Raw genomic sequence first — 27,076 nt, 5'->3', positions numbered from 1 at the left:
ACTCGCCTGTAACCCGAGGACAGTGGCACAGCCCACCATGCAGGGGTGAGGAGAGGAGAGTGTGGCCCACCACCCTGCTCAGGGCCGGGCTCTCACTCACCCTGGAGAAGCAGGGGACCGCCGGGTTGAGAGCTCGGGCTTCTGGCGATGGGAAGCTGGACACGAGTCCCCATGCCAGCCCCCTGCGTGGTTTCACCTGGGGGATGCCACCTGCCTCCGTGTCTCCACGTCCCATAAACCCACCTCCCATGGCTATTGGGAGCTCAAAGTGCGGAGTGTTCAGTCCACCAAATATTGCCAGGCAGGGGCTGCCGTGGGCACAAACCGCGGCTCCTGCCCTCCCAGGGCTTTCCTGGGGGAAACCGCAGCGCAGAGATGACCATTTCCACCTGTGACCGGGGCCGAGCACTGTGGCCAGAGCTTCCGGCGGGGGGGGGGGGTCTACTCATTGCTGGGCAGGTGCCCAGTTCCACGGCCCGCGTGAATACGGGAGTGTCTTAGGAAGCAAGTGTTCCGTTAATCTTTTATTAACAATATTTCCGGGAAAAACAACAACAACAACAACAAACAAACCCACTACATAGTCTTAGGGAAGCTCTGCAAAAGAGAAGCGCGGGGTGGGGGGACCCCAGGAGAGGCTCTTCCGCAGGAGGGGAGAACGCGCTCTTCTTCTGTGAGGTGCATGCACCAAGGGGTTAAAGTCATTTTCATTAAAATTTAAATTTCAGCAGGCGTTCACTCTCCCTTCCCCGTCCTTTGAACGTTTGACTGGCAACCATTTCATATTTCAATCTCGGCAGAACAAATTGAATTAGATGTTGAAACCAAACTCGGCTCTGTTCACCAAAGCCTGCATGCTCGGCTTGCACTAATCCTTTCCTAGACGCTGCAGAGCACAGACAGGCGCCGGGAGCCCGCCCGGCCACAAAAGACAGAAAAAGCCGAGGAGGCAGTGAAAGAGAAGGAGGGAAAGCAGGCGGGCGAGGGCTCCTGGAGATTGTCTTCTGCCGGACACACGGATCTTCAAGCCCCGGACACAGACCTGCGAGTGGATCTCGTTTCTGGCCTTGAATCCCCGGTGCCCTAAGTGTTTGGTGAATGAATACACGGGCTGAGGTTCTGGGCTGGCTTTCGGGACTCGCCCTGCCAGACTCGGCCTCTGGCGGACGCCCCTTCCTGCTCCGTGTGGAGTGAGGGGGGTGCTGCACACACTACGGCTCCTTTCCCAGAGGCCACAAGCTGCCCGGAGCCTCCCAGAGTCAAGGGAAGCTGGGCTTTCTCTGGTTACACCAGCCCTCGAGCAGTGTGCAGACTGGGCCCAGAAGATGCCAGCTAGAGTCTTCCGGGGGTCGGGGGAGGCAGACCTCAAGGCCTGGCCCCGGGCCGTCACTACAGACCCCGGGACATGGGACGACCCCATAGCCAGGCCCTTTGCAGGGTGCCAACGAGAACCTCCAGTTATGCAGCTAAGTCTGTGGACTGGCCTAGAAGCGCTGACCCAGGGGCCCAAGCCCAGCTCTCAGAACAGAAGATCCTGCCTGTGGGTGACCCCCAGATCGCAGTGTCGGGAATAGACCAGCAATACCAGGGCCTGGAGAAGGCCTCGCTTGTTTCCAAACGCGCTCCCTGGGCAACCGTGGGCTCATCGCCTGTCTGGCTTTGTGCGGGAAACGACCAGGTGAAGGAGATGCCCGTGCAGCCTGCTTTGGGGCTTGTGGGCAGAGGGCACCCTCTCCAGGCCACCGTCCTGGATACAGGGACTCCCCATCCTGCCCCAGGCCTCTGACATGGGCTCAGCAGCCCTGCTGTGTGCACGCGGGACTCTGGCTTGCTGGGGTATCCGCGGGTGTAATGCCCCATGCTTTCCTCTTTGTTAAGTAAGAGAAACGGTTGTGATAGTCACGATTTAGCGTCCCCTAAAAATGCAACTCTGTTAAATATTTCCCATCTTGAAGAAAATCCTACCACGCCAAAATTCCTCTCATACCCATTTTAAAGATACGGAAACCCAGGCAGGAGACACTGAGCCCCTGGGTGCAGGTTCACAAGCACTGGGTGGTCCAGCAGGGATCGCGCCCAGGCCTGTGGGTCCCACCACCCCCAGCTGCAGGGCACCCCACCCTCACTGAGCTCTGTGAGACCCCCTGTCTAATCCCCTGTCCTCCACCTGCAAGCAGGAGCCAGGACCCTCCTCACCTGTCCAACCAGGGCTGTCTATACGGCACCTTCCCCGGCCAGGCCCAGGGGTTTTGGTGGCATCCCTCCTTCCCCAAGCCTGGTCCCGCATTTGAACACTCCGTCCCACCCTTCAGGGCTTCTCAGGACCTCATGCCCATGGCTCTCCCCTAGACCACCAAGCTTCTGCAGTTCCCGGGGGTCTCTGTCTGCTCAGTCTTCTAGATCCCCGTGTGCACAGACCGACCAAACTCCTGGCCTCCCACCCCTGCTTCCAACCCGGGGCTCCTCTTTGCAGACAGGCCTCCCAGTTCCCCATCTCCTCGCTGTGCCTGTCGGCCAGTTCCACGGAGGGGATTTCAGCCAGAGCCAGAGGCTGGGGGTGGGGGTCTTGGGGAGGCAGTGGTAGAATCCAGGCCTGGACCCTCAGTGGGGACCCTGTACAGGATGGAGGGAGGGGGAGGAGCACCGCCTCATCTTCCCTCCTCCGCCAGCCCCAGACGCCCGATGGTGCCCACCCCTGTCAAACCCAACTGGCAGCCTGTTGCCAGGGGAGCCTGGGAAACTGGCCTGCAGGGGTCAGGCCCCGAGTCCGAGCCGGCATGTGTGTGTGTGTGTATGTGTGTGTGTGTGTGTGTGTGTGTGTGTGTGTGGTGGGGGCACATGGAGGGCGACGGGTTCCAGCTCTGGCCTCTGCAGATGGCCGCACAGCCTCATCAGCTCAGGTGGCCCCTTCCTGACCCCGCCGCCCCCCCCAGCCCAGCCCAGCTGCCAGCACGGCCCCCTTCCTTGTTCCCCCTGAGCATCCAGAGGCCACAGACCCTTTTGAGAAATGGCTGCATCTACACGGGCCTCAGGAGGCTCCCCTAGCCCCGGGGCTGCGCCCCTTCTTCCGTATCCCTCCATGGTTTATTCCTCGCAGTTCTTCCTTAGATCGACTGATGCCCCAGTGCCACTTTTTTAAAAAGACTTTATTTTTGCTAGAGACAGAGCGCGTGTGGGAGCGAGCGCCAGTGGGTAGGGAGAGGAGAAGCAGGCTCTCCATGGAGCAGGGAGTCGGGAGCAGGGCTCCGTCCCAGGACCCTGGGGTCAGGACCTGAGCCGAAGGCAGATGCTTCGCCGACTGAGCCACCCAGGCGCTCCTTATTGTCACTTCTAACTCCCTCCACAAACTCCCCCTGTGCCCTGGTCTGGTGACAACAGTGATTGTCTCCAGGCTGCCTGGGCCCCCATGGCCCAGAGTCCCCACAGCTCACCCGGCAGGCACTGGATGGATGCGTCTCCCTCCAAAGAGGAGGGGTGGCATCCGTCCTCCATGCCAGGAGTACCTCACCGGCCTTCACCTGACCATTGACTAACAACCATACTTTATCTCCTTCCAGAATCATCGCAACAGTGCTGGTTCCCATATGGAACTATGACGGTGTGAGTACTTCCTGACCATGCAAGGTGGTAGTCGTTTTCAAAGGGGCAGGGACAGGGTTCAGGCCACTCCCTGCACTAAGTGCTGTGACTGAAAAGGACAGGGGTAGGGACGTCTGTGACGGGTGTGGGCGCAGGTCTGGGCGCAGAAGAGGAGCGGAGTATAGCTACTTCTGACAAAGTGGTCAGGGACCGTCTCTGAGTGAGGAAGGGGAATTTAAACTAAGATCTCAAAGGGGAAGTTAAAAAAAGAGACAGGAGAGATGTGGGGGAAAGGGGGGTCCCAGGCAGAGGGAAGAGCCAGTGCAAAGGCCCTGGGGTGAGAATACCCTCAAAGGGCCAGCACAAAGTAAGGGAGGGCCAAGTGGCAGGGCCTCCTTGCGAGGTGAGGAGTGTGATGTGACTTTATTCCAAGAGTGTGGGTAACCCTGAGGGTTTTAGGCTGTATTTCTGTAATCTAGTTCATGGATCCAGCTGGATCCCTCTGGCTGCTTGTGGAGAATGCAGTGCTCCTGGGTTAAGGGAGGGGAGGCGATGAGGATGGCGTCCACTGTGGACATCCTTGGCAGCATGAAAGCGGGGGTGATGGGGCACCCTGAGACCTCCAGGAGAGTTGCCTCAACTGCTCCTCATTGCTTACATGGCTGGTCCTGTCCAGATAGTGAGCCCCCGGGCTTGGGGTCAGAGAGGCCGGGCGAGGCAGGAAGGAGGAATGGGAACCTGGTCTCCCAGGCTGCAGGGCCTGTGCTTGGCACCCAACACCAGGCTGCAGGAGTTGGCGGATCCTGCCCTGGAACGTTCTAGTACCTTCGTCCAAGTCAGGCGGGTGCCCGTGAGGCCCCTTGTGTGCCAAGCCCATGGGCCCGAGACTTCCAGTGTAGTGACCACGCCCTCACCATCGGTCTGGCCGTGTGGATACGGACTGCGTGTTCAACCGAAAAGTCCCACGGGTCCCCGAACAGGACGAGCAGTGGGGAGGAATGGGGCGGGGACCCCCGTCACCCCAAGACCCATGCAACTGGGGGACCTGGTCACCTGAGGGCCTGGCCTGGGTGAGGTTTAACACTGGCCCCACCTGCGTGCGGCGCACATACCCGATGTCTACAGGTCAGCCTGCTGCAGAAGCTGGGGAACCAAGAAGGGGGGAAGCAGGACCGATTAGGAAGCGCCGCCCTGTGGGCCGTAAGGCATGCACGGAGCCTCACACGGCTACCGGCGCTGGAGAGCGTTGCTCAGATTCAAGGCCACTCGGCAAACTGGATGAAGACTGGAACCTCCTTCCTCCAAAACGCACATACCACGTTCTCTGCAAAGTCAGAAGGTTCCCGGACTCTCCCCGGGAGCCCCAGCCGGAGGTCCCAAATGAAGGAGTAACAAAAGTGCTGATGGGTGTTTCCTCGGGGCTTTACTTGGATTGACTGAGGTAGTCAAGCACCAGGAAGGCACCACACCACCCCCACTGGACCGAAAGAGAAACTGAGGGTCAGAGGGGCCCTCACTGGTCTGCAGCTGAGAACAGCGGGGCTGGGACTGGACCCAGGGGAGAGAAGCGAGCGGCTCCCTCCTTGCCGGGAGGCAGGCTCCCAGCATGTGCTGAGTGCAGGACCCCTCATCCCGGCGGAGGCCGTATTTCCAGGCTGGAGTGGGGTGTGCGTGCGGGTGCCCCAAGTTTGGGACAAGCCTTTCCACGGGGCCGGGATGCATTTCAGAGTCGTCCGCCCATGACAGGCGTATCGGCCATCAGAGTCGCATCTTAGGCTCAACCGGCTGGCATGTGGGCTTCGGGTCAGCCCCTGGTGGTCAAACCAGGACTCGACGTCCCCGGGGATCCTGGGGCAGGACAGAGGCTGGGAGCACTCCTGCACATGGCCGGCAGACGTGGGAGCTCCAGCTAGCAGCCCTGGAGGGGAGTCCAAGAACAGAAGCTTCTGAGCTGGTCTTCCACTGCGGCGGGGGCAGTTCACAGACCACGGCGGCATGTTTTCCCCATTAAACCTGTCTAAGGTGGGAACCGGGGCAGACACTGGGCCCACGGAGGTTAGGTCACCAGGCCGGGATCCCCAGCCAGTGTGGGGTGGAATGGAGGCTTCCTGTCCTGACCTCTTGATGCCACACTTGATCCCATGCAGCTGCACAGGGGCAGGTCCCCGAGTCCCTGTGTGCCCTGACCCCCTGACCAGCAAGGCGGGGCGGGGGGGCCGGTCTCCCCATCTGGGAGCAGCGGACGGCCAGGCTTCCAGGTCCTGGTATAGCCACGAGAAACTTCCTATCGTGGCTGTGTCTCGCCCGCCCCCCGGCCCTTGGGTGCCAGGCACAAGGCGGATGTGTGGGGACTGCTGGAAGGTGTCACCCGGGACGCCGTCCCCTCTGAATTGAGGCTGGGGCAGGGCGGGGTCGCCTGCACTCCCACCGCTGGCTCTCCCCCACCCCCCAGCCCCCACGCCAGGAGCGCAGAAGCCGGAGCGGCTGTCCCCAGTCCCCAGGGCCCCGGAGCCACGTACCCTCTCGGTGCCAGCTCGCAGCTGAAGGGTTTGCTCCTCACTGTCGTTTTCACTGTCTTCCAGCTGCTCCAGGATCTCGTCCAACACCACAGACCGCTTTTTCTTCGGGGGCTCTGTGGGAGCCCAGATGGCAAGAGAGGAGGAAAGAACAGCCGAGGGGGTGGGATGCGGGAAGGGAGAAATGGCAGGAAGGAGAGGGACCAGGAGGAGCAAAATGGAGGGCGGGGAGGCGAGAGAGGAGACGCGGCACCGGAGGACAGCGAGTCAGAGGAGGGGCACAGGGGACCAGAAGCCAAAGCGGGGGTGTGGAGAACACAGGAGAGGAGAGAGAAACATGGATAGTCAGTCTCCGGCTTCACCCAGGGCTGCCTCTCCCCGGCCCCAGGAACTCTCCGGCTCGGCTCGGCCCGGCCCGCCACCCCCTCCCTGGCTGCCTTCCACCCACAGAGGCAAGGACTCCAGTTAGGAAGGGGGCGAGGAGGGCCTCTCCCAGCAGCCCAGAGGCTGATGGATCTCGGGCTGGCTTGCAGAGAGCGGAACACCCTCAGAGAGGACGGGTCAAGCGAGAGCAATTGTTGGGGAAAAAAGCAGAAGCTTCTCCGGCTTTCCTGGAGGCCACAGACTCTTCATGGTGCAGAAGGCGCCTGATGGAGCAGGAGCTCAGTGGCTGTTGGGTGAAATCATGCTCCGAGATGCCAGCGAGGGAGGCAGGGAAGAACACTGAGAGGCAGCTCTGCAGGGGAGGGGCTATTTCACTTGGACTTTGAAGGATGCAGAGGAGTTCTCTGCGAGGCGAGGGGAAAGGGAGGCAGACGCAGGGCAGGACCAGAACGCACACTGGGCTCAGCTCACACAGTCCCTTTGGGCCCCAAACACTACTGAGGACCTACTGCGTGCAACAACCACCAGTCCTGCAGGTAGGGGTGATGGCCGCCTCTTACGGGGGAGGGAGCTGGGCCACGGACAGGGAAATCTAAGGTTACTGAGCTACAAGGGCTGGAGGCAGGATTCAAAGCCCAGCAACGCCGCAGCCAGTCTCCCCACATTTCATGAGTGTCCGGCGCTGGCTAGGGAACACCAGGGAGATGGGGACAACTGCCCAGGAGGGTTGGGGGCGGAAGGAGGCTGCTCTCAGGCCCGACCTGCCATCAGGCCCTCTGGCCGTCTGACCTCTTACTGACGGCCAGCCTCGGTCCCAGAGAACGTGGGTCTGCTCAGAGGCAGCTGCAGACAGTCCCAACCCCATCCTCAAAGAGCACCTCCTCTGTGAAGTCCTCCTGCGGGGACAAACTTCCCTGTGACCCTTTGTCTTGACTCCACGCTGTGCCAGGGGCCCTGTGTCCCATGTGGGTCTCTCCAGAGCCCCCACCCCTACCCCCCACCCTGGGGGTGCAGGAGCCTGCAGGTCCAGCAGCTGGATCCACCACTGTTAGTGATGGAAAGGGAGAGGGGGCAGGATGGGCAGGGGGTAAGGCAGCAGCCCTGGGCTCAGACACACACTTCCTCTCCTCGCTCTGGGTTTCCTTCTAATCGCCAGGCTTTGGAGGTGCACAATGGCCTCGGGAAATTGAATTTGTGGGCAGGTAATGGGAGCCAGGAAATAGAAGAGCAGCGAAATAGGGCCTGTGAGCCTGGCACGGATGCCCCCTCCTAGTTACTAACAATGGGGGTGCGAGCTCCTGGGCTGCGGGGGCAGAGCCGTGGGCTTGACCTTCAAGGTTTCTCTGGTCTTTCCCACCACCTAACGGCACGGAGGCACCGGCAAGGGAGCAGGATTTTCCTGTCCGTCCTGGGGCTCAAGCCCTCAGCCGGTTCTGCATCCCGAACACCCCACCCCTGCCGTGGCCCCCCTCCCCCCGCCCCAAGCCAGAGCTGCCAGGACAGTGGACACCTCCTCCCCTCCCTCCCAGAGACCGCTCTTAGGGACACCCGGGGCATCAGCTCCTGTGGCCCGGTTGACTTGGCCTCCGTGCTGCTGGCTCACTTGGGGAAAAGCTAAGGCTGTCAGGACGGCTCACCTCTGTGAGCGACACAGGGGACCTGTCACCTCCATGAACTTCCGGTTACACTCTCCCCCGCACGTACTTATATGGCAAATGCCACCCAGGATCGCTTCCTGGCTGCTGGCCCCCACCTCCGGGCCTCTGCACCTGCTGTTCCCTCTGCCTGGAGCGCTCCTCCCCCAGGGATTCAGCTTTGCAGGGAGGACTCCCCGATCTTCTTGTTTAAAAGCACAAGGCCCCCAGTGCCCCTGCCCTACTTCCCCGTCCGTGCTTCTCCACGGCATTCACCCGTGTTTTACTGTGCAGCTTACTGTCTGCCTCTCCCGCTGGGAGGCCAGCTCCAGGAGGAAGCTCCAGGAGGCCCGCGCCCTCAAGGCCTAGACCAGCGCGTGGCGTACAGCACATGCTCAGAAAGTACTTGTTGGCTGAGTGGACGGATGGCAGGCCCAGATGAGGTTCAACAGCTCGGGCTACTGAAGGACACACAGAAGCAGGGGCCAAACCCAAAGCGGTCTTGAACCACCTTTGTTCACGTTTTCATCTCCTCACAGCAGAGACTAGGCAGTGACTGCTCTGGGCCGGGCCTGGGAGTGAGTGGGACAGGCCCCGTCTAGGGTGTTCCTGGTCCTGTGAGGGGACACAGAGAAGGAACCACACAACCACAACCTATGGCAGGGTTAGTGCCGTGGTGGGGACGAACCTGCTTCATGTGGGCTATTACGGTGGCTTCCTGGAGGAGATGACAATGGAAACGTGGCCAGAACCTAGCTGACTCCCAGCTCCGGCACTCTGACCCCACTGTGCTGGTCTCACTCCCGCAGGCGGCTGTGATCATGGCTGCCTGGCATGTCCCACCCTCCCAACCTCGGCCCTGAGGCCCACGGGCACCAGCCATGCTCAGTTTGCTTGGGAGCGGACCTCGCGGTCTTCAAGACTTGTGAACCGGTTCTTCCACACCTGTGCTTGGAATACCAGCCCTGCCCTCAGCTGCCCTCTCGCCTTCCTCTGAGTCACTGGGTACCAGACGCTCTCCTCCTCTGCAGCCATCTGACAACCATTTAAGAGCCAAACATCCCGCGACACAGCCATAGCAGAATGAAGAGAAGCCATGCCACCCAGAGCTGGGTTCCAATCCCCTGCTTCCCCTCGCTGGCGGTGGGACCTTCCCCACTCTGAGCGTCAGCCCCCGCTCCTGGAAGAGGCAGTAGGGCCAATCCCGTGGCAGGCCCTGGAGGGGTGATCTGGCTGGAGAAACTGAGGCCCAGAAGAAGGGGGATGCGGCCAGCAGAAGGACACACACAGGCAGGGCCTCAGCTGAGTCTCAGGAACCCCCTGCAGGAGGGGGTGCCGTCACCCTCATTTCACAGCTGGGGAGACAGAGGTGCAGGGCAAGGCGCACCCCCCAAGGCTCCCAGCTACCAGAGAGCAGCCCTGGGGTCCTACCTCAGTTGTCCCATTTGCAGGCCACACACACTGTCTGGGTTGTGCCATGGGGCGTCTCTCAGGGTCCCTGGCCCAGGGCAGAAGCCATGGCCAAGGCTGCACGGGAGCCTAAGACACAGAGACAGGCATGTGGTCACCACGTCTGGCCTTAGGGTCACACACTCCTGGCTTTGGCACTTTCCCAGCTGTGTGCCCTCGGCAGGGTGGGGGGCGGGCACATACCCTGCAAGGTTCACTCCCTCATGTATAAAATTGGGATGGGGGGAGGCAGGATAATTCCTCCTCCCTTGCTTTGTCTGTGGCCACCATCAGCTGACTGGCAGGCCCAGAGGTAAGTCCTTCCTTCTGCCCGGAGCAGGTGCAGGCTCCTCCCTCTGGTGAAAGCCTCTCCTGGCTACCCTGCATGTCCTCCTCAGCATTTAACATACACACTCGGGAATGCAGGCTCAGGCCCCTCTGACCAGCCTCTTGCTGCTTCAGTCTCCTTTTCTGTAATGCAGGGGCACCACCAACACTGACCTCAGTGGGTCGTGGGGAGAATTAACGGAGGGAAAGGAGCAGTGACCGGCCCCTGGTTGGGCCCCAGCGGGTGGCGGCCAGACTGACATCTCTGTTGCTCTAACCCCTGTCACCGTGGGTGTTGGTGTAGTGTCTCGCTTTGCCATTTGGCCGGTGGGCGCCGACAGGGCGGGGACTGTCAGGATGGCTATTGATGACAGGTGATCGATGACCAGCTATTAGATAAACGAGTGAGACAATCTGGCTGGTAAAGGCTAAGGAAGGTATGGTACCCATTCCCCACCCCAGGTTGGAAAACGGGGGGGGGGGGGGATCCACAGACTCCTGCAGGGCGAGTGGTGTAGGCAGCAGGTCAGATGATCTGAGGTCCCTGCTCTGCCACCTAATGGCTTGGTGACCTTGGGCAAGTCACTTCAGCTCCCAGCGTCTCGGCTTCCCCGTCCGTATGTGGGGTGTGAAGACAGGACCCGCCTCCCGGGGCGGCCGTGGGCATCTGCGAGTCTGTGCACAGAGCCTCACACACGAAGGGCTCAGCACTTGGGAGCTGTGACTGCTCTCGCGGGCCTGGCACATCCGACTCGGGTCGCCCCCCACCCCCGCCACTCCCCCACGCCCGCCACCAGGGGACGCGTCAGCCTGAGTCCCCACCACACGACCCCCAGCACCGCCTGCCTGCACCGCCCGCCGGCCCTGCCTGCACGCGGAGCACCCTGCTTGCAGGAAACAGCTGCTGAAATCCCACTTCTCCGACATCAAAAGCCTCAGTGGGTTTTCACCAAACAAACATAATGCAGAATCGGAGAAAGGTGTAAAATAAATAAACGAAACAAGCTGTGCATTTTCTTTTAGCATTACAGCTGCACCCGGAGATAAACAACAAGTGAATGTCACCGAACATCAATACCCAAGAAATTAACTTGACAAAAAACTCAGCCGTCCCCCAACAACCCCCCAGTCCTGCCCCCCTCCCCGCCCCTCCCCCCCTCCAACCACCATTTTGCATTTCTGGAGTTCCCATCTAATGATTTTATTTTTCAATTAATTCCTTGACAGAATGCCAGCCCGCGTCTCTCTCCCGGCCCTGGCTGGCGCTGTCGCCCCGCGTGGAAGGCACAGGCAGGCAGACAGGAAGGCGCGAGCGGGGCGGGGGGGGGGGGGGGGGGCTGCTGCTGGGAGCATGACAGAAAGCGCCTCATGGGGTTTTGTTCCAGAGGCAGAGCACTGAGGAAGGGCGAGCAGAGCGGGGGACGGGGGACTTCTGCAGGGGCCCTGAGAGGAGCAGGTGCCGGCAGCCAGGGGAGGCTGGACCCCGGCTGCCAGGATCAGAGCCCGCTGCTCCGGGCTGGGCTGCCTCTGTGTCCCACAATGACTGAAGGTACTCTGCTCGCTCAGCTGGGGGCCCCTTAAGTCTTCCCCACAGCCCCTGGCGAGTGCTCAGGGAAGGCTGGCCCATTTTCCGGCTCCGGGACGGACACCAAACAGGGGCAGCAGTAGTAGCCCTGGGCTAGTGCCGGGAGCCACTGTGGGTGCCCCACCCTGGTGGCCGCCCGCAGCACTAGTGCGTGGCTCTGGGACACGTCAGTGGCTGTCTCTGGCCTCCAGGGTATGTGATGCCGCGGCACAGGGTCGGCTGGAGGGGCTGGGGACATAAGCTCCCCGGAGAAACCCTCCACCAGAGAGATGTGTTCATGGGGAGCTGGTGGACACATGTCCCCGCTCCCTCGACTCCCGGGGGGGCAGCGCTGAGGTGTGTGCCCCACAGATCTTGGAGGGCCCTGGCTGGGGTGAGCACCTGCTGCCCTCGGCGGGCCCACTCGCTGCGGCCCTGGGCTGGATCCCTCGCCTCCTTCCCGTTCCTCATGCACTTCTTGGGCTCACCTCTGAGGTGATCTGCTTGGTAGCCAAGTCTGCGTCTCAGGCTCCGCCCCTGGGGAACCCGCACCAGGACACCACGGCTACGGGTGACCGGGTGATCGAAGGGAAGGAAGAGCCGCCCCGCTAGAGCGTTTGCATTTGCTGACTCGATTTAAGATGTAAAAAACTAGTTACTAATTCGCAAACAAAGGGGAGATGCTATTCAACAGTCCCCGTTTCTAGTTTCTGTGGAAACCGGAGGACTGGCCCCAGGGGGCCCGTGAACCCACCTGAAAGCGAGCACAGGCTCTGTGCCAGGCCTGGGGCTGGGGCCGCAGCCGTGCAGAAAACTCTAAAGGATATTCGGAACCGCCAGCCACGGGTGCCGTGTCGGGGGCCCTCAGGTGGGAGTGAGCCGAGGGCTGACCAGGAGAAGCTGAGAGGCAGAGGAGGACCCCCGCATGCCCTGGGCCTCCACGTCCCAGGCACCTGCTGGCTCGGAGCGGCAGGCTGGGTGTGCACGGGGAGAAATCCCACAAGCTGCGTGGTATTACTGTCCCATTTGTCAGACGCGCAAGCAGCGGCTCTAGGGAAGTCACCTGCCCGCATTCACCCCATAGCCCATCACGCCAGTGATGCCTGCGGTCCCGGGGTTCAGTGGCCGGTGCCACAGCCCCCATAGGAAAGAGCTCTTTGGCAGAAAAGGACTGGACCGACAGAGCCTCCGCAGCACCACCTACCTGCAGTGGCGGACTTCACCCAATTGCCCGAGAGAATAATCTAGAAACCACCGAAGCTGGGACCCCATCCCCAGAGGTTCTGCTGTGAGTGGCCTGGGGCGGGCATCGGCTACTGAGACCGATGATCACCACGGTGCTCAGGGCCCTGGCTCGCTGGGAAGCAGGAGACTGCGTGCAGCCTGGAAGGTGGCCCTTCCTCCGTGCGTTCCACGCAGCTGGCCCGGAAGCTCCGCATCTGCAGGGCCTGGATTACCATGGATTTAGCCTGTGGTAGGGCTGTGGAGCCAGGCTAAGCCTAGGGGCTTTCAGGCTCCGTCCTGCATGTGTTTGCATTAGTTACAGATGCTGGAGAGGCTGGTGCAGGCTGGAGAGGCAGGGAGTGGCCAGGTGAAGGTGACTCATTGCACGCAGCAAAGGAAAAGGAAGTGGAACCCTTGGAAGGCATCCCCCACTCCCCTGCCTTGGGCCTGCAGGGATCTTTCCATTTCTAGTAGCGGCTTGATGGGCATGAACCTCCTGTCCCCCTCCTCCTGGCATAGCCCTGGGGTGGGAGTAGGGAGCCCTGGAAAGGGAGGACACGGTAACGTGTCCTCAGGGCGTCAAGGCGGAAGAAATCCGCACCAGATCTGGATGTGCGCGGGCCTCAGGCGGTCAGGCAGGCACAGGAGGGAGACGATAGGGCAGGCCGCAGACTGCGGCAACCCAGCCCCAGCTGCTCTACGGGCCCGCAGCACCAGCGTGGTCAGACCTAATTTTTCCAGAGGCCAGAATCTCGATTTTCCAGGCCAAATCTTCTGATAGCAAAATAGTAGTGATTCATTAAAAACAAACAAACAAAAACAAAACCAAACCCCACCTGTGCGTATTTTATAGGTAAAACAAAGACCCTTGGCAGCGCTCAGTTGATGGCTCACCTGGGCAGCCTCTGATTTATGGTCTCCTCTCTGTCTACAGAACCCACTAGTCTCACTCGTGGCCATGAAGCAGTAACGAAAATCTCCCTGTCTTGTCTCTCATGGGTTCCTCCGGCCTGGGCCAACCGACAATTCAGACGCCAACTTGGCCGCCCCCTGCCACCAGCCACAACCCTGGAGGAAAAGCCTACCCTCCTCCTGCCCCGGTTTCCAGCACTTTGGTCCCCAGGTCCCCGAACCCCTGTCCAATCCGGGCCCAGCCCCTTCCCCTCCCAAGTCGCTCTGAAATTCTCCTTCTGTCAGTTGAATTCTGTGATCGATGAGGAAGAGCAGGAGAAATGGCCCGGCACAGCTGGTTTCCCCGTTAGCCCTAGCAGGGATTCCTGGCCTCGCTGGCGACGGCTGAGTGAAATGTTTGCGGAGCGCAGAGAACACAAGTCAATAACAATTTAGCTGGATTGGGAGCAAGTGCCTTCCCCGCACGGACAGCCGCTCCCGGGGGAAGGGGAAGAGAGTGGGGAGGATATTGCTGAAGCGCCTGGAAATATTTCCAAAACACCACTCCAAGAGGCTCAGGGCGTGAGGCAGGGAGCAGGGGAGAGGAGGAGGAGGAGGTGACCTGCAGACACTTGCTCCTGCCTGCTCCGGGCCCCTCCGGCCTCCGCAGCACCTCGGCAGGAGGGAAGCCTTTGGCTCTCTGAACGTGGGTCCCTCCCTACTGCCGGCCATTTGCACCCTTGCTGCCCAGGAGCTGCGGGACGAAAACAATTCCCGCTTCTTCGTGTGGCTTCGCTCGACTCTGCCTCCAACAGCGGCGACGGCTTGGGGCATTTGAGAAAAGAGCTGGTCTCCCGGCCAATTTCAACCTCTCTCCTGGTGCCGCCCAGAAGGAACAAAACACAGCACTCTGGCCAGGGAAGGCAGTGCCCTTCCAAGAGGGCAGGGGTAAGACGCCTCTCAGGCCCTCCGGTCCCTGTCCCTGCGGTGGCAAGTGGCACAATCGCCCTCATCGGCTTCCTCTGATGCCTCTGGAGGGAGGGCTGCCTGCTTCCGTGAAGCCTTAAGGAGGGACTGAGAAGCACCCAAATGGAGGAATAAAAATGAGGCATGGGGAGCTTACAGGAACCTTCTGTCTCCAGGGAGCTGGAAAGATCCACAGCGAAGGGATATTTTGAATAATAAATTCTGTGACTTCACATACTTGCTTGAACTTTCCCGACTGTGATTTTTAAAGCCCGATGATTATGTTTTCATGGCCAAGATCAAGAAGGCATATTTGCAAGGGCTGGCATAGGGATAAGGGGCTCTCCTGGTCCCCGATCTTTTGAAAATGTGCCGTCCTAGGAATGATTAAGTTATGGAAGGCGGGGAATGGTGAACTGTTGCAGGCTTTAAATATCATCTGTATGCTGATGACTTCCAAATTTATATCTCAGTCCAGACTTCGCCCCTGAGCTCCGAACTCATAGATCTATCCGCTTGACATCCCATGGGGAGTCCTAATAGTGTCTCAAACCCCATGTGCACCCCTCCCCAACCCCCACCTGCTTTTCCCAGCTTCCTGGGCTTCATCATCACGAGGCACCACCATCCTGAGTGGCTCCAAGCAGAAATCTCCACACCGGTCTTAATTTCCCTCATGCCTTCTGGAAGTAAATTAGGCTGACTCTCCCTTCACCACACGGGCCCCGTCCACCTGCTCTCCATCCCCACGGTCTTTGTTCCCACCCAGGCCACTGCCCCTGCTTGCTGTGAGGACCACGATGGGACTCCTACCTCCATTCTCGCCCCTCCACAATGCAGGCCCCGTGGAACAGGGAGGAAAAGGTCTGACCATGTAAATCCTCCCTTCTTAAATCTTTGAGGAACTTCCTGCTTTATGCTGAAGAAAAGCCAGGCTCCCTGCCAGGCCCCACAAGGAGCTCCGCTGGCCTCTCTCCAGCTTTGTTTCCTAGCATTCTCTGCCCTGGAACTGTTTTCTAGTCATGGTGGCCTGTTATGACCATGTTCCTGTCCCAGGGCCTTTGCACCTACGGGTCCCTGTGCCTGGAATGTTTACCCCCGGAACTCTGGCTGGCTGCCTTTCTTCTTCCCACCAAAAAAACACTCCCTGGAAAAACTTCTTCCAGTCCAGGGCTGTGCCAAGAGGAGGGGGAAATCTCTCCACCCTTCCCGGCTCCCAGGAGCACCTTGCTATCCTTTCTTCCATAGGGCTTGCTATCGTCCTAACTTGGTTATTTGTCTCTTTTGTCATCTGTCTCTCCCCCTGAAATGCCAGCTCCACGAGGGCAGGCGACTTCTCTCTAGTTCACTGCTTTGTCCTCAGGGCTGAGAAAGGCTTGAACACGAGGTGGTTAATGCAGAGTCGAGCACGTGAATGAATGAATGAGTGAATGACCGAACAGAGCCAGTGAGGGGCAGGATGATGGGGCCTCGTTCCCAGGGAGAGCTGGAGTTCTTAAGCAGAGACCTCAGTGGGGCAGGGGTGGGGGAGGGTGTGACCGTGATGCTTCTAGAACTGTATATGCTCTGAGAAAGGAGAGCTCATGGTAGGAGGAATTAGCTACCCCCGTGGCTTTTAGATAAAATAAGGGCAGCCATTTCTCAAGCCCCAGGGCAGGCCTTTTCTGTAAGTGGTGAGGCAGTAAAGCATTTTGGCTTCACAGGCCACAGGTCTCCGCGGCAGCCCTCTCCTCCCTCATAGTGCGAGCATGCGGCTGGACCGACCGTGGGAACAAACGGGCACGGCCGTGAGCCAAAAACCCTTTATTTACAAAAACAGGCTGCAGGCTGGATCTGGCTGTGGGCTCTGGTTTGCAACCACTGCCCTACCTGGATTGGGAGGCCGGGTCTGATGGGGGGGGCAACTGGGGATGTGGGGGCTTCTGCGGAATAGGATATGGTGAGCTATTCTGCAGTATGCAAAGCTGTGTGCCCTCTGGCACACAGACCTCTCTGGGTCTCAGTGTGCACCTCAGGAACACAGGAACAGCACTTCTTTCCAGAGAGGGGGGAGGCCAAAACGGGACGGCATCCCCGAACCCCTTGGCTGTGCTCCCAGCACAGAGCAGGTCCTCCACTCAGCCCTCTCCCTTCTTCTCCAGCACCTGACTTGGTCTTTAATACGAAGTCACATGGCTGCCTCTTTTAGACTGGTGCTGGGCGGAGGCTCAAGGTGGAAGAGCTGGCTTCAGGCCAAGTGGGGCTCTGGGGCTGGCTGCACGGCTAACCGTACAGCGTCCCTGCAACAGGGCTTCCCTCCCGTGGGGTGACAGTGAGGAGGGGCTGAACCGACTCCCGCACTATGGCTGCTAGGGACGAGACACTGGGTCAGAATGGGCCGATGGGACAATCGTGTGCCTGGTTCACGGACAGTTAAGGAGCGCCCACGGTGCTAGGCAGAGGACCACAGTGACGGGGAGATGCGGAGAAGGACCCCTGCCCTGGAGGGCAGGGCCTCACGGGGAGAAGAGACATCAGAGTATCGCACACAGGAACACAGAGTGGCAGGAAGAGGGGGGAGGAGCATGATGGGGGAACCGAGCACACCGGGGGTACCAGGGAGAGGGCCGATCTCTCATGTTCTGGCTGAGAGCGGCGGGCGAAGGGGCAAGGGACAGGCTGCCGGGACAAGGGCTCCGGCAGTCGGGCCCCTTCCCCACCTGGTTCCGGTCCCCATCAGCACCTGTGCTGGAGGCTCGTGACCCCCACCCCCCCATCCCCGCACCGGCCGGGCACCCACCCACACCCAGAGAGAGCGGATCTCCCGCCCCGGCCCGGGCCGGCTCTGGCGGGCGGGGGAGGCGCCACTGCCAGCCGCTTGCCATGCCGGTCATGTCTGCGCTCCCGGCTCCGGAGGTGAAAGGTACAACCGCTAACCACAGCCCATCAGTCCTCCCAGCTGGAATAAGACAACGGCGGGAAGCAGAGCCGCGCTCCCGGCCAAGTAAAAGCCCGTTTGCCCGGGCCTCCCTGGCTGTGCGGGGTCTGAAACAGAGGCTTCTGCGGGCGGGTTGCTTCTCTACCATTATATTCTCTCGGTGCCGCTTGCGGGTACCGCGGCCTGCCGAGGCCCTGAAAGCTTCTCGATGCCTCGACCCTGCTGGTTTGTAACACGCTCGGGAAGAAAAGGACACAGCCAGTGGCCGACTTTCCTCTTTCTTCCCTCCTTGCTCTCTCTTTTCACCCTCCCACACGCGAGGGCTGAAGAATAGCACTCCACCTACCGGGGGCCGCGAGGGGCAGAGAGGAAAACGGTTCTAGGCCGGGAGGGGAGGTGGGGGCGGGACAGGGGCGAGGGGAGCGGACGGCTCTGTGGAGGACGGCCGGCTTGCGCTGCCCTCTCAGGGCACCTCCGTCTGGTGTCAAGATCAGAGCAACATGGCCAATGGCATTCAGAGGCCGACCTGGCCACTGCTGTTCAACGTCATGGCCATACTGCAGGCCTCACCTGAGAAGGGAGAAACGTGACACCCTGCCATCTTACAGGCACAAGGGACAGGATGGAGGCTTCCGGAGGGTTGGAAGCTGGCGGCGGGGGGTGGGGGAGGTTTAAAACAAGCTTCTTTGGCTGCCAACACAGGACCCTCTGTGAGTGGTGAACACCAGGCCGGCACGGAGCACGGCTCGCTCCCACACCTGCGTCGGAAGGCAGGGCATTATGGACACCGTCTCCACGAGCTGTCATCCGGAGTCGGATGCAAACGCACCGGCCCCGGGCAGGGCCCACGTGCTGGGCATCTCCAGGTTCTCACCCACGCACCCACCCACGCACGCGCACTCGCCGTTTACAAGCCAGGCTTACAAAAACCGGGGCTCCTCTCCGGTCTCTCTCCCTTGCCTGGAGCACATCCTTCCTCAGCCCGGCTGGCCTGGGAAGCGAGGTCAACAAAGTCCTCTGGGCGGCCCCAAGAAGGAAAGATGGGGGAAGTGACATCTGTCACATGCTCACTTGTGCCAGGAACCTTAGAGGCATCGCTTCCTTGAGCCCCAAGGTTTCCCAGCGGAGGTAGGCACCCTCGTCCCGCCATATGGATGAGAGCTGAGGCTGAGCGCGGTGCCCGAGGTCACAGAGCTGGGATGGGGACACACCCCGGGGCAAGCGGAAGGGGCACCAGCACACACCTGCTGATACAAAGACTCAGTCTAGCAGGATGGCCAAAAGCCCAGGTCTGACTCCTGACTCGGCTGCTAGTAACCGGGTGCCCCCTTGGGCAGGGTGTCTGCCCTCTCTGTGCCTCAGTTTACTCATCTACAGAGCAGGAGTGAATGACGGTATTTACCCCCTAGGACTCTCCAGAATTAATACTTGCGACGGCCCGTCGATAACACCTGGCACGGAGTAAGGTTTAACAGATGAAAGTTGTTACAGCAGTAATAATAATAATTAGTGTCATCCAGCCCGAACCATACAAGGCACCTTCCACCTTCACCTAGGCTCATCAGGGACTCGTGGACGGAGAGAGGGGCTGGTCGCAGGGGCTGTGGAGCTCTCGGTTCGCCAGCAAGCTTCGTGCCTGGCCCTGCAGAATGGTCGGGACGCCTGCCTGTCATCCCCAGCACACATTCCACAGGGAGCCCTTTGTCGTGGCCTCAGGGCTCGGGCTGGGCAAACGGGGCCGGGGCCTCCACGGGAGACCTGAGTGCCTTCCTGGCAGAGCTCGGCGTGGAGGGAGGAGACTGGGCATGCGTCCCACCTGCCCTCGGAGTCTGCCAGGGCCCTGGAAGCGCTGAACAATGCAGATTTCGACACAAATGAGCTGGGTATTTTTCGCCACGGGGAAGGGGCAGAGCAGGGGGGTGGGGGGAAGGGTCCAGCCAGGAGAGCAGGAGGCCAGCAGCCCTATTTTGAACATTCAGGGCTGTAGGGGCACCTCCCATTCCCCAAAAAGCTCAGACACACAATGGAGGGGTCAGTACGAGGGACTGCAGGCTCCCGAGCACCTGTTGTGGGCTGACTTGTCCAACCCCTCCCCCACCCCCGCCCCCCAGGGTCCAGCTAACGTGGGAAGGACAGATGGAGCTGTTGCCCTGAGTACAGGGACCTTCAGCCGGGACTGCGCGAGCTCGAACCTGGCTTCCACCCTACACTGCCTGCGTGAGCCCCAGCAAGTGGCTTCATCTCCACGTGCCTCCTCCCTTCATCTCTAAACAGGGAAGACACAGTCCCTACCTCCTGGGACTGCCCTGCGGGGGTGGGGGGTGCCCTCTGGGTGAGAAAACCAACAGGGCAGCCCATGCACAACAATTCGAAAAGGGGGCGCCTTTGTTAGCTGCCACCGCCACCGTTGGTGAACGGTTGTGGAAGGGGAAACGGAAGCCCAGGGGGCAGGCACACTGACTCCCCCCCAAGCCCCGTCCCCTGACACTTAGGGAGCAACAGAAACCGGGTCTCCTGGATTACAAGGTCAACGTTCCTTCTCCTACAGCCAACCTTTCGGGGACCAGGAGCTTACGGAAAATCTGATGACAACAGATCCTCTTGCCCGAGAGGTAGACCTGCTCACACACATGTGCACGCACCCACACCCGCCCCCACACCGGGATGACAACATTTCTGGGTGGGCTCAGCTCCTCTGAGGCCAGCCCTAGACTAGGATCCGCGAAGACAAGGTTTCACGGATCCTAGGGTACAAATCCCTGTGTCTTATCTTGCTGTGTTCTGGAGAGAGCCTTCTTTTGTTTTCAGAGGATTATCATGTGTTTCTTTGGGCAAGAGTGCTGTGAAACACGACTGGGAATGACTTTACTCTCAGGCTGCCGTTCTGTCATCTTCTCAACCCAGACGGGTGAGGCCAGCGTGGAGGTCTGGCAGGCGGGTGCGCGCCTAAGAGACCCCTCCAGATGGGAGGCTTCCCTTCAGCACAGCCCTGCTGCTGTTCGTGGGCCCAACATGGGCTGGATGTTCTCTGGGGCCACCAGATCCATCCTCTGTCCTGCTGTCCGCTGGCAGGTGTCCCTGGGGGACCTGGTGCTCTGGCTTACAGATGCAGTGGGCCAAGGGGAGAGCCAGCGGGGAGAAAGGTGGGAAGAGAGGGAGCTGCAGGCACTTTTCCCACCGCTCCCCACCTGCTTTGCGGGGTTCTCTGGCATTGGCTGTGGGCTTCTACACTAGGGGACTGAGTAGGTGTCTGCAGACCCTGCTCTCGATGGACCCCAGGGACATCATCTCCTCCCTGTCTACCCCTACAGGCCCTGGGATAAGGTGGGGGGTAGGGGGACTGCTCCTCAGTACTGCTCACCTCTGGCCCCTACCCTCACCTCTGCATTACAGGCTCTTCCTGCCAACCCCTGGGGTAATTCTGTTCCCTGCTAGGACCCTGCCCATCTTCCTCTGGTTCGGGAAGGGTCTGGCAATACTCACTTCCACACACTCGGTCAGCTAAGAGTGCATGGCCCCTTCCAGAACCTGAGGGCCATGTTCCTCCAGGGGGACTCAAAGGGAGTCCAAACACAGAGCTGGGCTGACCCTCAGAACTGACCTTGGGGCCCTCACCTCACCTTGCACTTGAGCTTCCCGGCCTATAAGCGGGGACACAGTAATGTGCACCCCCTGGGGCCTTCTAGGAGGACACACAGTGTTAATTCCAAAGGGCTGTCTGACATTTTCCATCATGACCTGTTATTCATTGCCTCCATTTCTGGACAGTCTACATTCAGGGTCTGGACGAGTCAGGATGAAGGAAGCCATGCAGGAAACACTCATATACCCAGGTCTAATAAAAGCCCCAGACTTGGGGTGCCTGGGTGGCTCAGTGGGTTAAAGCCTCTGCCTTCGGCTCAGGTCATGATCCCAGGGTCCTGGGATCGAGCCCCGCATCGGGCTCTCTGCTCAGCAGGGAGCCTGCTTCCTCCTCTCTCTCTCTCTGCCTGCCTCTCTGCCTACTTGTAATCTCTGTCTGTCAAATAAGATAAATAAAATCTTAAAAAAAAAAAAAAAAGCCCCAGACTTCTGGAAGACGGCACTTGCTAGTATGGAGTAGTACAGGGCGGCGGGGTAGGGTGGGAGTTCTGGAGCTGGCCTAGAGCTCCAATCTGTGACTTTCCGGCCGCGTGACCACGGGCAGTGCCTCGCTCGATTTCTTTGTAAAACGGAGACAGAAGCGCCCGGAGCTGCTGCCACTGTCCTGGGGCTCAGTGAGACGGTGCAGGTCAGAGACTGAGAATAGACCTCAGCAGGGAGTGAGTCCTTAATAAACAGGAGTAGTCACGTGTCACTGCAATGCTTGGCTGGTCTCAGTGTTCCCATCCGTAAAATGGGGCTAATCAAGGGGGAGCTGCGTGGCTCAGGGAAGTGTCCACCTTCGGCTCAGGTCAAGATCCCAGGGTCCTGGGATCGAGCCCCGCACCTGGCTCCCTGCTCCTGGGGGAGTCTGACCCTCTCCCTGCTCATGCTCTCTCAACTCTCTCTCAAATGAATAAATAAAATCCTAAAATTAAAACAAACAAACAAACAAACAAACCACAACCCGGGGCTCATCATGCCCATCTCACAGGGCTGCTGGGGAATTCCCGGGAACCCGCGCGGACGAACGCTACTGTCTCTGTTCCCGCTGGGACTACACCTGCTCTGTCTGGGCCTCGGCCTGCAGCCGATACTAGAGACGGCCGATCCCACAGCGGCGCCCCTGACTGACTGAGCCTTTCCGCTGGGGTGAGGCAATAACGCTGTCTCTGGAACTCAATTTATCGAAGGGGGCTTCTCCGCGACATGGGGGAGAAGTGCTGAGCCTGCAGGCCGCCGGCCCCGGGGGCGGGTGGAGGCGAGGCGTGGGCAGAGGCCCTTACACAAACATTTGCCGACAGGTGCATTTGGGCCTGTCAATGGCTGTCAATAGGGATAGGTTCCCTTTCTGCACGTCAGGATTTGGGGACTTATTGAGTTGTGAGCTGGGGACTGTGTACTCAGTCCTGATTCCTCCGGTCGCTCGTGTACTTTTGCTGGTAACTTCCCCAGCCTCCGACGGGGGGCCTGGCCTATGCTGGACATGGGGCCGGGCACGGGGGCCCAGAGAGGAAGCCAAGGACACAGTCTCCATGCGGGGAAAGGCATCAGTCCAGCGAGGAGAAAACCATAATGAAATAAATTACGACATGGCAGGGAAGTACAGGAAGGGAGGACAGAGCCCTTGCGGATACCGAAGGAGAGGGGCAGAGAAGGGGTGGCTTGCTGGGGGAGGTGTCATTTGAGCTGGGCCTTACTGGCTGCACAGGCCCTGGCTGCTTAAACAAACCGGAGGGCCAAGCATTCTGAGCAGAGGGAAGAGCACGTGGGGAGGCACAGAGCACCACCGCGCGCGCTCGGGGCTGTCACATGGGACTGGGCTGGAAAAGGCCCCTGGTGTATCTGAAGGGTCCACAGGCTGAGCTATAGTCAAAGGCTACGCCCTGTGCTTGAAGCATACCTCGGGGGAGGGGGGCCGTCTGCACGCCCAAGACACTGCTCAGAGGCCCTGCTTGCTAGCCCAGAGCAAGACCAACGGGGCCCAACAACTGGAAAACTCCCAGCCCTGTAAGGGCCGCCTCCTCTGTGGGGTCCCCTACGCTGCTGCATGACTGGGGAGACCCAGTGTCACTGGCTGGGACAGGCAACAGTCACATCCTGGCTCTATGCTCCATCCCTACGGGGGTGAGTGGCAGAAGGGTGGGCTCTGCAGCCAATACCCCAGGCTGCCCCCAGGTCACACTGCGGCTCCCCACTGCCTTGGGGATGGGTGAGGGGACCAGTGGCAGGCGCCTGGGTAACTGGTCCACCCAGGAAACCCCGAGCGCTGAAAACCCTCCAGTTGTCCCTGGGACTCCTGGATGGAGGAAGGCAGCTTGCCACCTGAGACCTCAGAGCAGCCGTGGCTGATGCCGTGGGACTACGGAGCCCCTTTACCAAGCCTGCTTTCCTGGGCACCCGTCACCAAGCCTGCTTTCCTGGGCAGGTGGGAGGAAGAGACGCATTCCCAGCCGGGGGAGGCTATTCCTGGGCACCCTTCACGAAGCCGACAGGATCCTAAGTGGGCAGGAGGCTAGCAGCTGCCCCATTCCTGTCGGGCCCTGAATGCACCTCTGAGATGCATGGGAGAGGCGTGGAGATGGGATTCAAGTTCAAAGGTTCCTTGATAGCCCAAGTGCAGGGGTGCACCCTGGGAGGGACAGTCGGGGGTACCTGCCTCTCCTTCCACGCGCCCGGTGTGGCTCAGTGTTCTCGAGACCTTCCCTTGTCTCCTCCTACCTGACTCCCCAGCACCTTGCTGGACAGGATGAGACTTGTTGCAAGCCGGGCCCAACTCTCGCCACCTTACCTGTTCCAGCCACGCTGGCCTCCCTGCTTCTGCAGGTGCCAAGCTCAAGGTCCCCACTGCTCAGGCAGCCCTCTCGTGGGTGCAAATGTCACCTCTGCAGGGAGACCTTTCTAGACCACCCGCTCAAGTAACGTACCTGGCCTCTTCCACTAGAACCTGCTGCCCAGCCAGGTCACAGCCGCACCCCTGTGCTAGAACAACAGGTGCTCACTGAGTATTTTCTGGGTAGGGACTGAATAATCCACGAGGCCACAGGATGCCACCAAGGTGTGTGAGAGGTGGGAGTCAGGTCCTGTGACCATCGGGCTCCCGGCAGGGAGTGGACGGCCCTCAGACGGAGTAACCGCGGAGGGTCCACCGGAAAAGAGGCAGACAGTAGGGGTTTCAGTGCAAGTGACCTCCTTGGCTGGCCAAGGGGACCTGGACAGAGAGTGCCGGGTAGAGAGGGCAACTCGACGTGAGCTGCAGCCTTGGGTGGCAGTGCCAGGCAGCCACCTGCCAGGACGGAAGGCGGGGGACCAGGGCCTTCCCAATGACCCAACCCAGCCAAAGGGTATGGAGGCTACAGGCGCCGTCTGCACAGATCAGCATCCCGTCGAGGGATGGCAGCAGCCCGTCCAGGCAAGGACAGACCCCCGGGCACCCTGGCCCGCTTACCGTGGAAGTGCTTGGCCGTCTTCCGCCGCAGGGTCTGCAGGCTCACCTCCGAGTCGGCCCACTCCAGGACCAGTCTCCGGCCGTACAGGTGGGTGCTGTGACACAGGGCGTGGAAGGCTCTCTGGGGGAGCGAGGGCAGGAAATGAAACGGCGAGTTAGCGGAGACCTACAGCAGACGCTCATGCCGTCCCCTGCCCCCATGCCGGCTCCTCAAGCTCAAAGGCCAGGTTCTGGCCCTTGTGACACCTGCTCTCTAGCAAGGGTATGGGAGCTGCTGGGCACTTAACTCAATTAGCAGGTTACGTTCCCAGGGAGAGAGCTACGAGGGAACGTGCCGTCAATATATCTGCCTGTAATTGGTGCCTGGGCCCGTGGCCGGCTTCCTCCCACACTGTGTCCCGTCTGGGGAGGGCTACCCCATGGGCCGGCTCACCTCCCACCGGGCCATCGGGGGAGCGCCATGGGACAAAGCCGAGCCCTGCCTAGCCATGGTGACCAGCCACACAAGCCCCTCGCTTTTCCCTGGTGGCTCTGTCCTTCGCCAGCCCCGAGGAGTGCGTCCCCTGCCCTTCCAGGCGCTGGCTCCTTCCCCGGGCTCAGCAGCTCTGGCCTCCCGCTCTTCGCTGCTCCTGGCCTCCAAGTTCTGCCTACCCCCTCTCTGGTGTTTGGGGCTGCTTTACTGAGATAGAAGGCACACACCATGCAAGTCACTCCTCTAACGTACACAGCTTGTGGGTTGTCAGAACAGTCAGTTGTGTGGCCACCACCGTGTCAAGTTCGGAAGATGTCATCCTCCATCCTCCCTGGAGAAACCCCACACTCGGCACTGGTCGCTCCTCACCCTCACCCAGCCCCTGGCACCCAGCCTCCGGCCCCCACGAGTCTGCTTTCCATCTCCTTGGATCTGCCTGTTCCGGATGTTTCGGATGAATGGAACCATGCGGTACTGATGAGTTCGCTCTTAAATGTCACCAGGGCCCAGGCTAAGTGGCACCACCCCGGGGCTCGCCCTGCAGCTCTCCTGTGGTTCAGAGAAGCCACAGGCTTAGACTCCAGAGCCACTGTGTCTGGGCAGGGCAGGTCCTGTACCTCCTCGCTTCAAGACCTTGGGCAAGTTAATGAACCTCTCTGGCCTCAGTTTCCTGGTCTATGAAATGGGAATGTTAATGGCCTTCCAATCTCAGGGTTCTAAGGGAGAGGAGAAAGAATTAAGTGGAAGATGCCTAGAATGTGTGGGGCATACAGTAAGTGCTCAATAGATGCTAGCTCTCGTCCTGGTTGCGCTGTTACTGCTGACTTGTCGCATCTGTGATTTCTTTCTCCCAGCAGCGAGGCCGCGGGCCAGCCATGGGAATGGCCAGGGCCAGCCCCAGGTGCTCGTCAGGTCGGGAAGCCACAGTGGCTAACAGTGGCGTCTTTGTCTGTGCTTCTGGGCTGCCTTCAGCACCATGCGGTACGAGAAGAGGGGCCACCAGGACGCATCCCTCTTGCTTCCTCCATGCTGCGAGGAGGTGGCGTGTGACCAGGAGAGCTCCACTCTGGAACGGAGCCGCCTCTGGCCCTCACCTTCAGCGTGACTGTTACGGGCTGGACCGGGCTCCCCTCAAGAATGGATGTTGGCATCCACACCCCTGGGACCTTGGGTTCTGACCCTATTTGGAAACAGGTCCTTGCAGGTGTAGTCAAATAAAGGCGAGGGCATCCTGGAGAAGGCGGGCCCCCTAACCCAGTATGACTGTGGCCTCGTAAGAGACATCCGCGTGCAGACAGACGTGGGCGGTGCCCCGTGCAAACAGGGGGCTGAGGAATGCTGCTGCCACCAGATGCTGGGCGAGAGGAGGGGAACAGACTTCCTTTGAAAGGAACCCAACAACTCCTGCCCCCTTGATCAGGGACTCCCAGCCTTGAGAATGGGGAGACGTCAATTTCTGTTGGTTTCAGCCACCCAGGCTGTGGTACTTCATTACAGCAGTTGAGGTGACCCTGGGTAAGTCAGGTGCCCTACTGGGAGCCTCGGTCTCCTCACCTGTAAAATGGGGCTAATCGTGGGATGAACACACAATGTGCCCTGGTGGGGGGGGGTCACCTGCAGTGGATATTCCATAACAATCAACTCTGAAAAGCACTGATGAGGACTGGCGGGACATGCACTTTTTTAAAAATAAGACATGCAGTCCGAGTACAGAAATGCTCTGTTCTTGTTGCGCTTTTCTGAGAAGGGCCAGGTGCAGGAAACTTTTTCTCCCTTCCTCCCCCTCCTTTTTGTTTTACTTTAATTTAAAAAACTCTTTCTGACTGCCAGCAGAGCCTCTGCATTTTTTCCACGCGGACATAAAACTGCATCTGGACTCCGAGCCGAAATGGCCCATTCCGAGCTTTAAAACACACGCGTTCTCAGCTGGCACTGCAGAGAGACAGCCTGACTGGGGGAGCTGGGGTTTTGAGCTGGGGGAGAGAAGTCAGTCGGGAGTCTGGCGTGGTGGGTATTCCGTCCCCGCGTCCGGCTCCCTGAGGAGCTGCAGTCCCGGGGACGCAGGCGGGTGGGCGGGGGGGTGG

The 27,076-nt window shown here is 60.1% G+C and overlaps 1 protein-coding gene across 4 annotated transcripts in view; it reads right to left on the bottom strand.

Moving 5' to 3' along the window:
- Positions 1 to 497: 497 nt before the first annotated feature.
- Positions 498 to 27,076, bottom strand: part of RBM19 (RNA binding motif protein 19) — a 122,862-nt gene continuing 96,283 nt past the window's right edge. The window contains exons 23-25 of one of the 4 annotated variants that reach the window (XM_032309784.1): positions 24,521 to 24,641; positions 6,099 to 6,211; positions 932 to 1,083 (exon numbers count right to left, since the gene is read on the bottom strand). In XM_032309784.1, the coding sequence (XP_032165675.1) occupies positions 1,024 to 1,083; positions 6,099 to 6,211; positions 24,521 to 24,641 (294 nt within the window). In that variant the 3' untranslated portion in view covers positions 932 to 1,023. Of the gene's footprint in view, positions 1,084 to 3,128; positions 5,498 to 6,098; positions 6,212 to 24,520; positions 24,642 to 27,076 lie in introns of those variants that run through there. The other 3 variants (XM_032309785.1, XM_032309783.1, XM_032309786.1) reach the window with 3 other exon arrangements.

The sequence above is a fragment of the Mustela erminea genome, chromosome 13 (assembly GCF_009829155.1).
Source record: "Mustela erminea isolate mMusErm1 chromosome 13, mMusErm1.Pri, whole genome shotgun sequence".
NCBI classification, from domain to species: Eukaryota; Metazoa; Chordata; class Mammalia; order Carnivora; family Mustelidae; genus Mustela; species Mustela erminea.
Note: the sequence above shows the minus strand (reverse complement) of the source record. Positions and strands in the feature narration are given on the sequence as shown.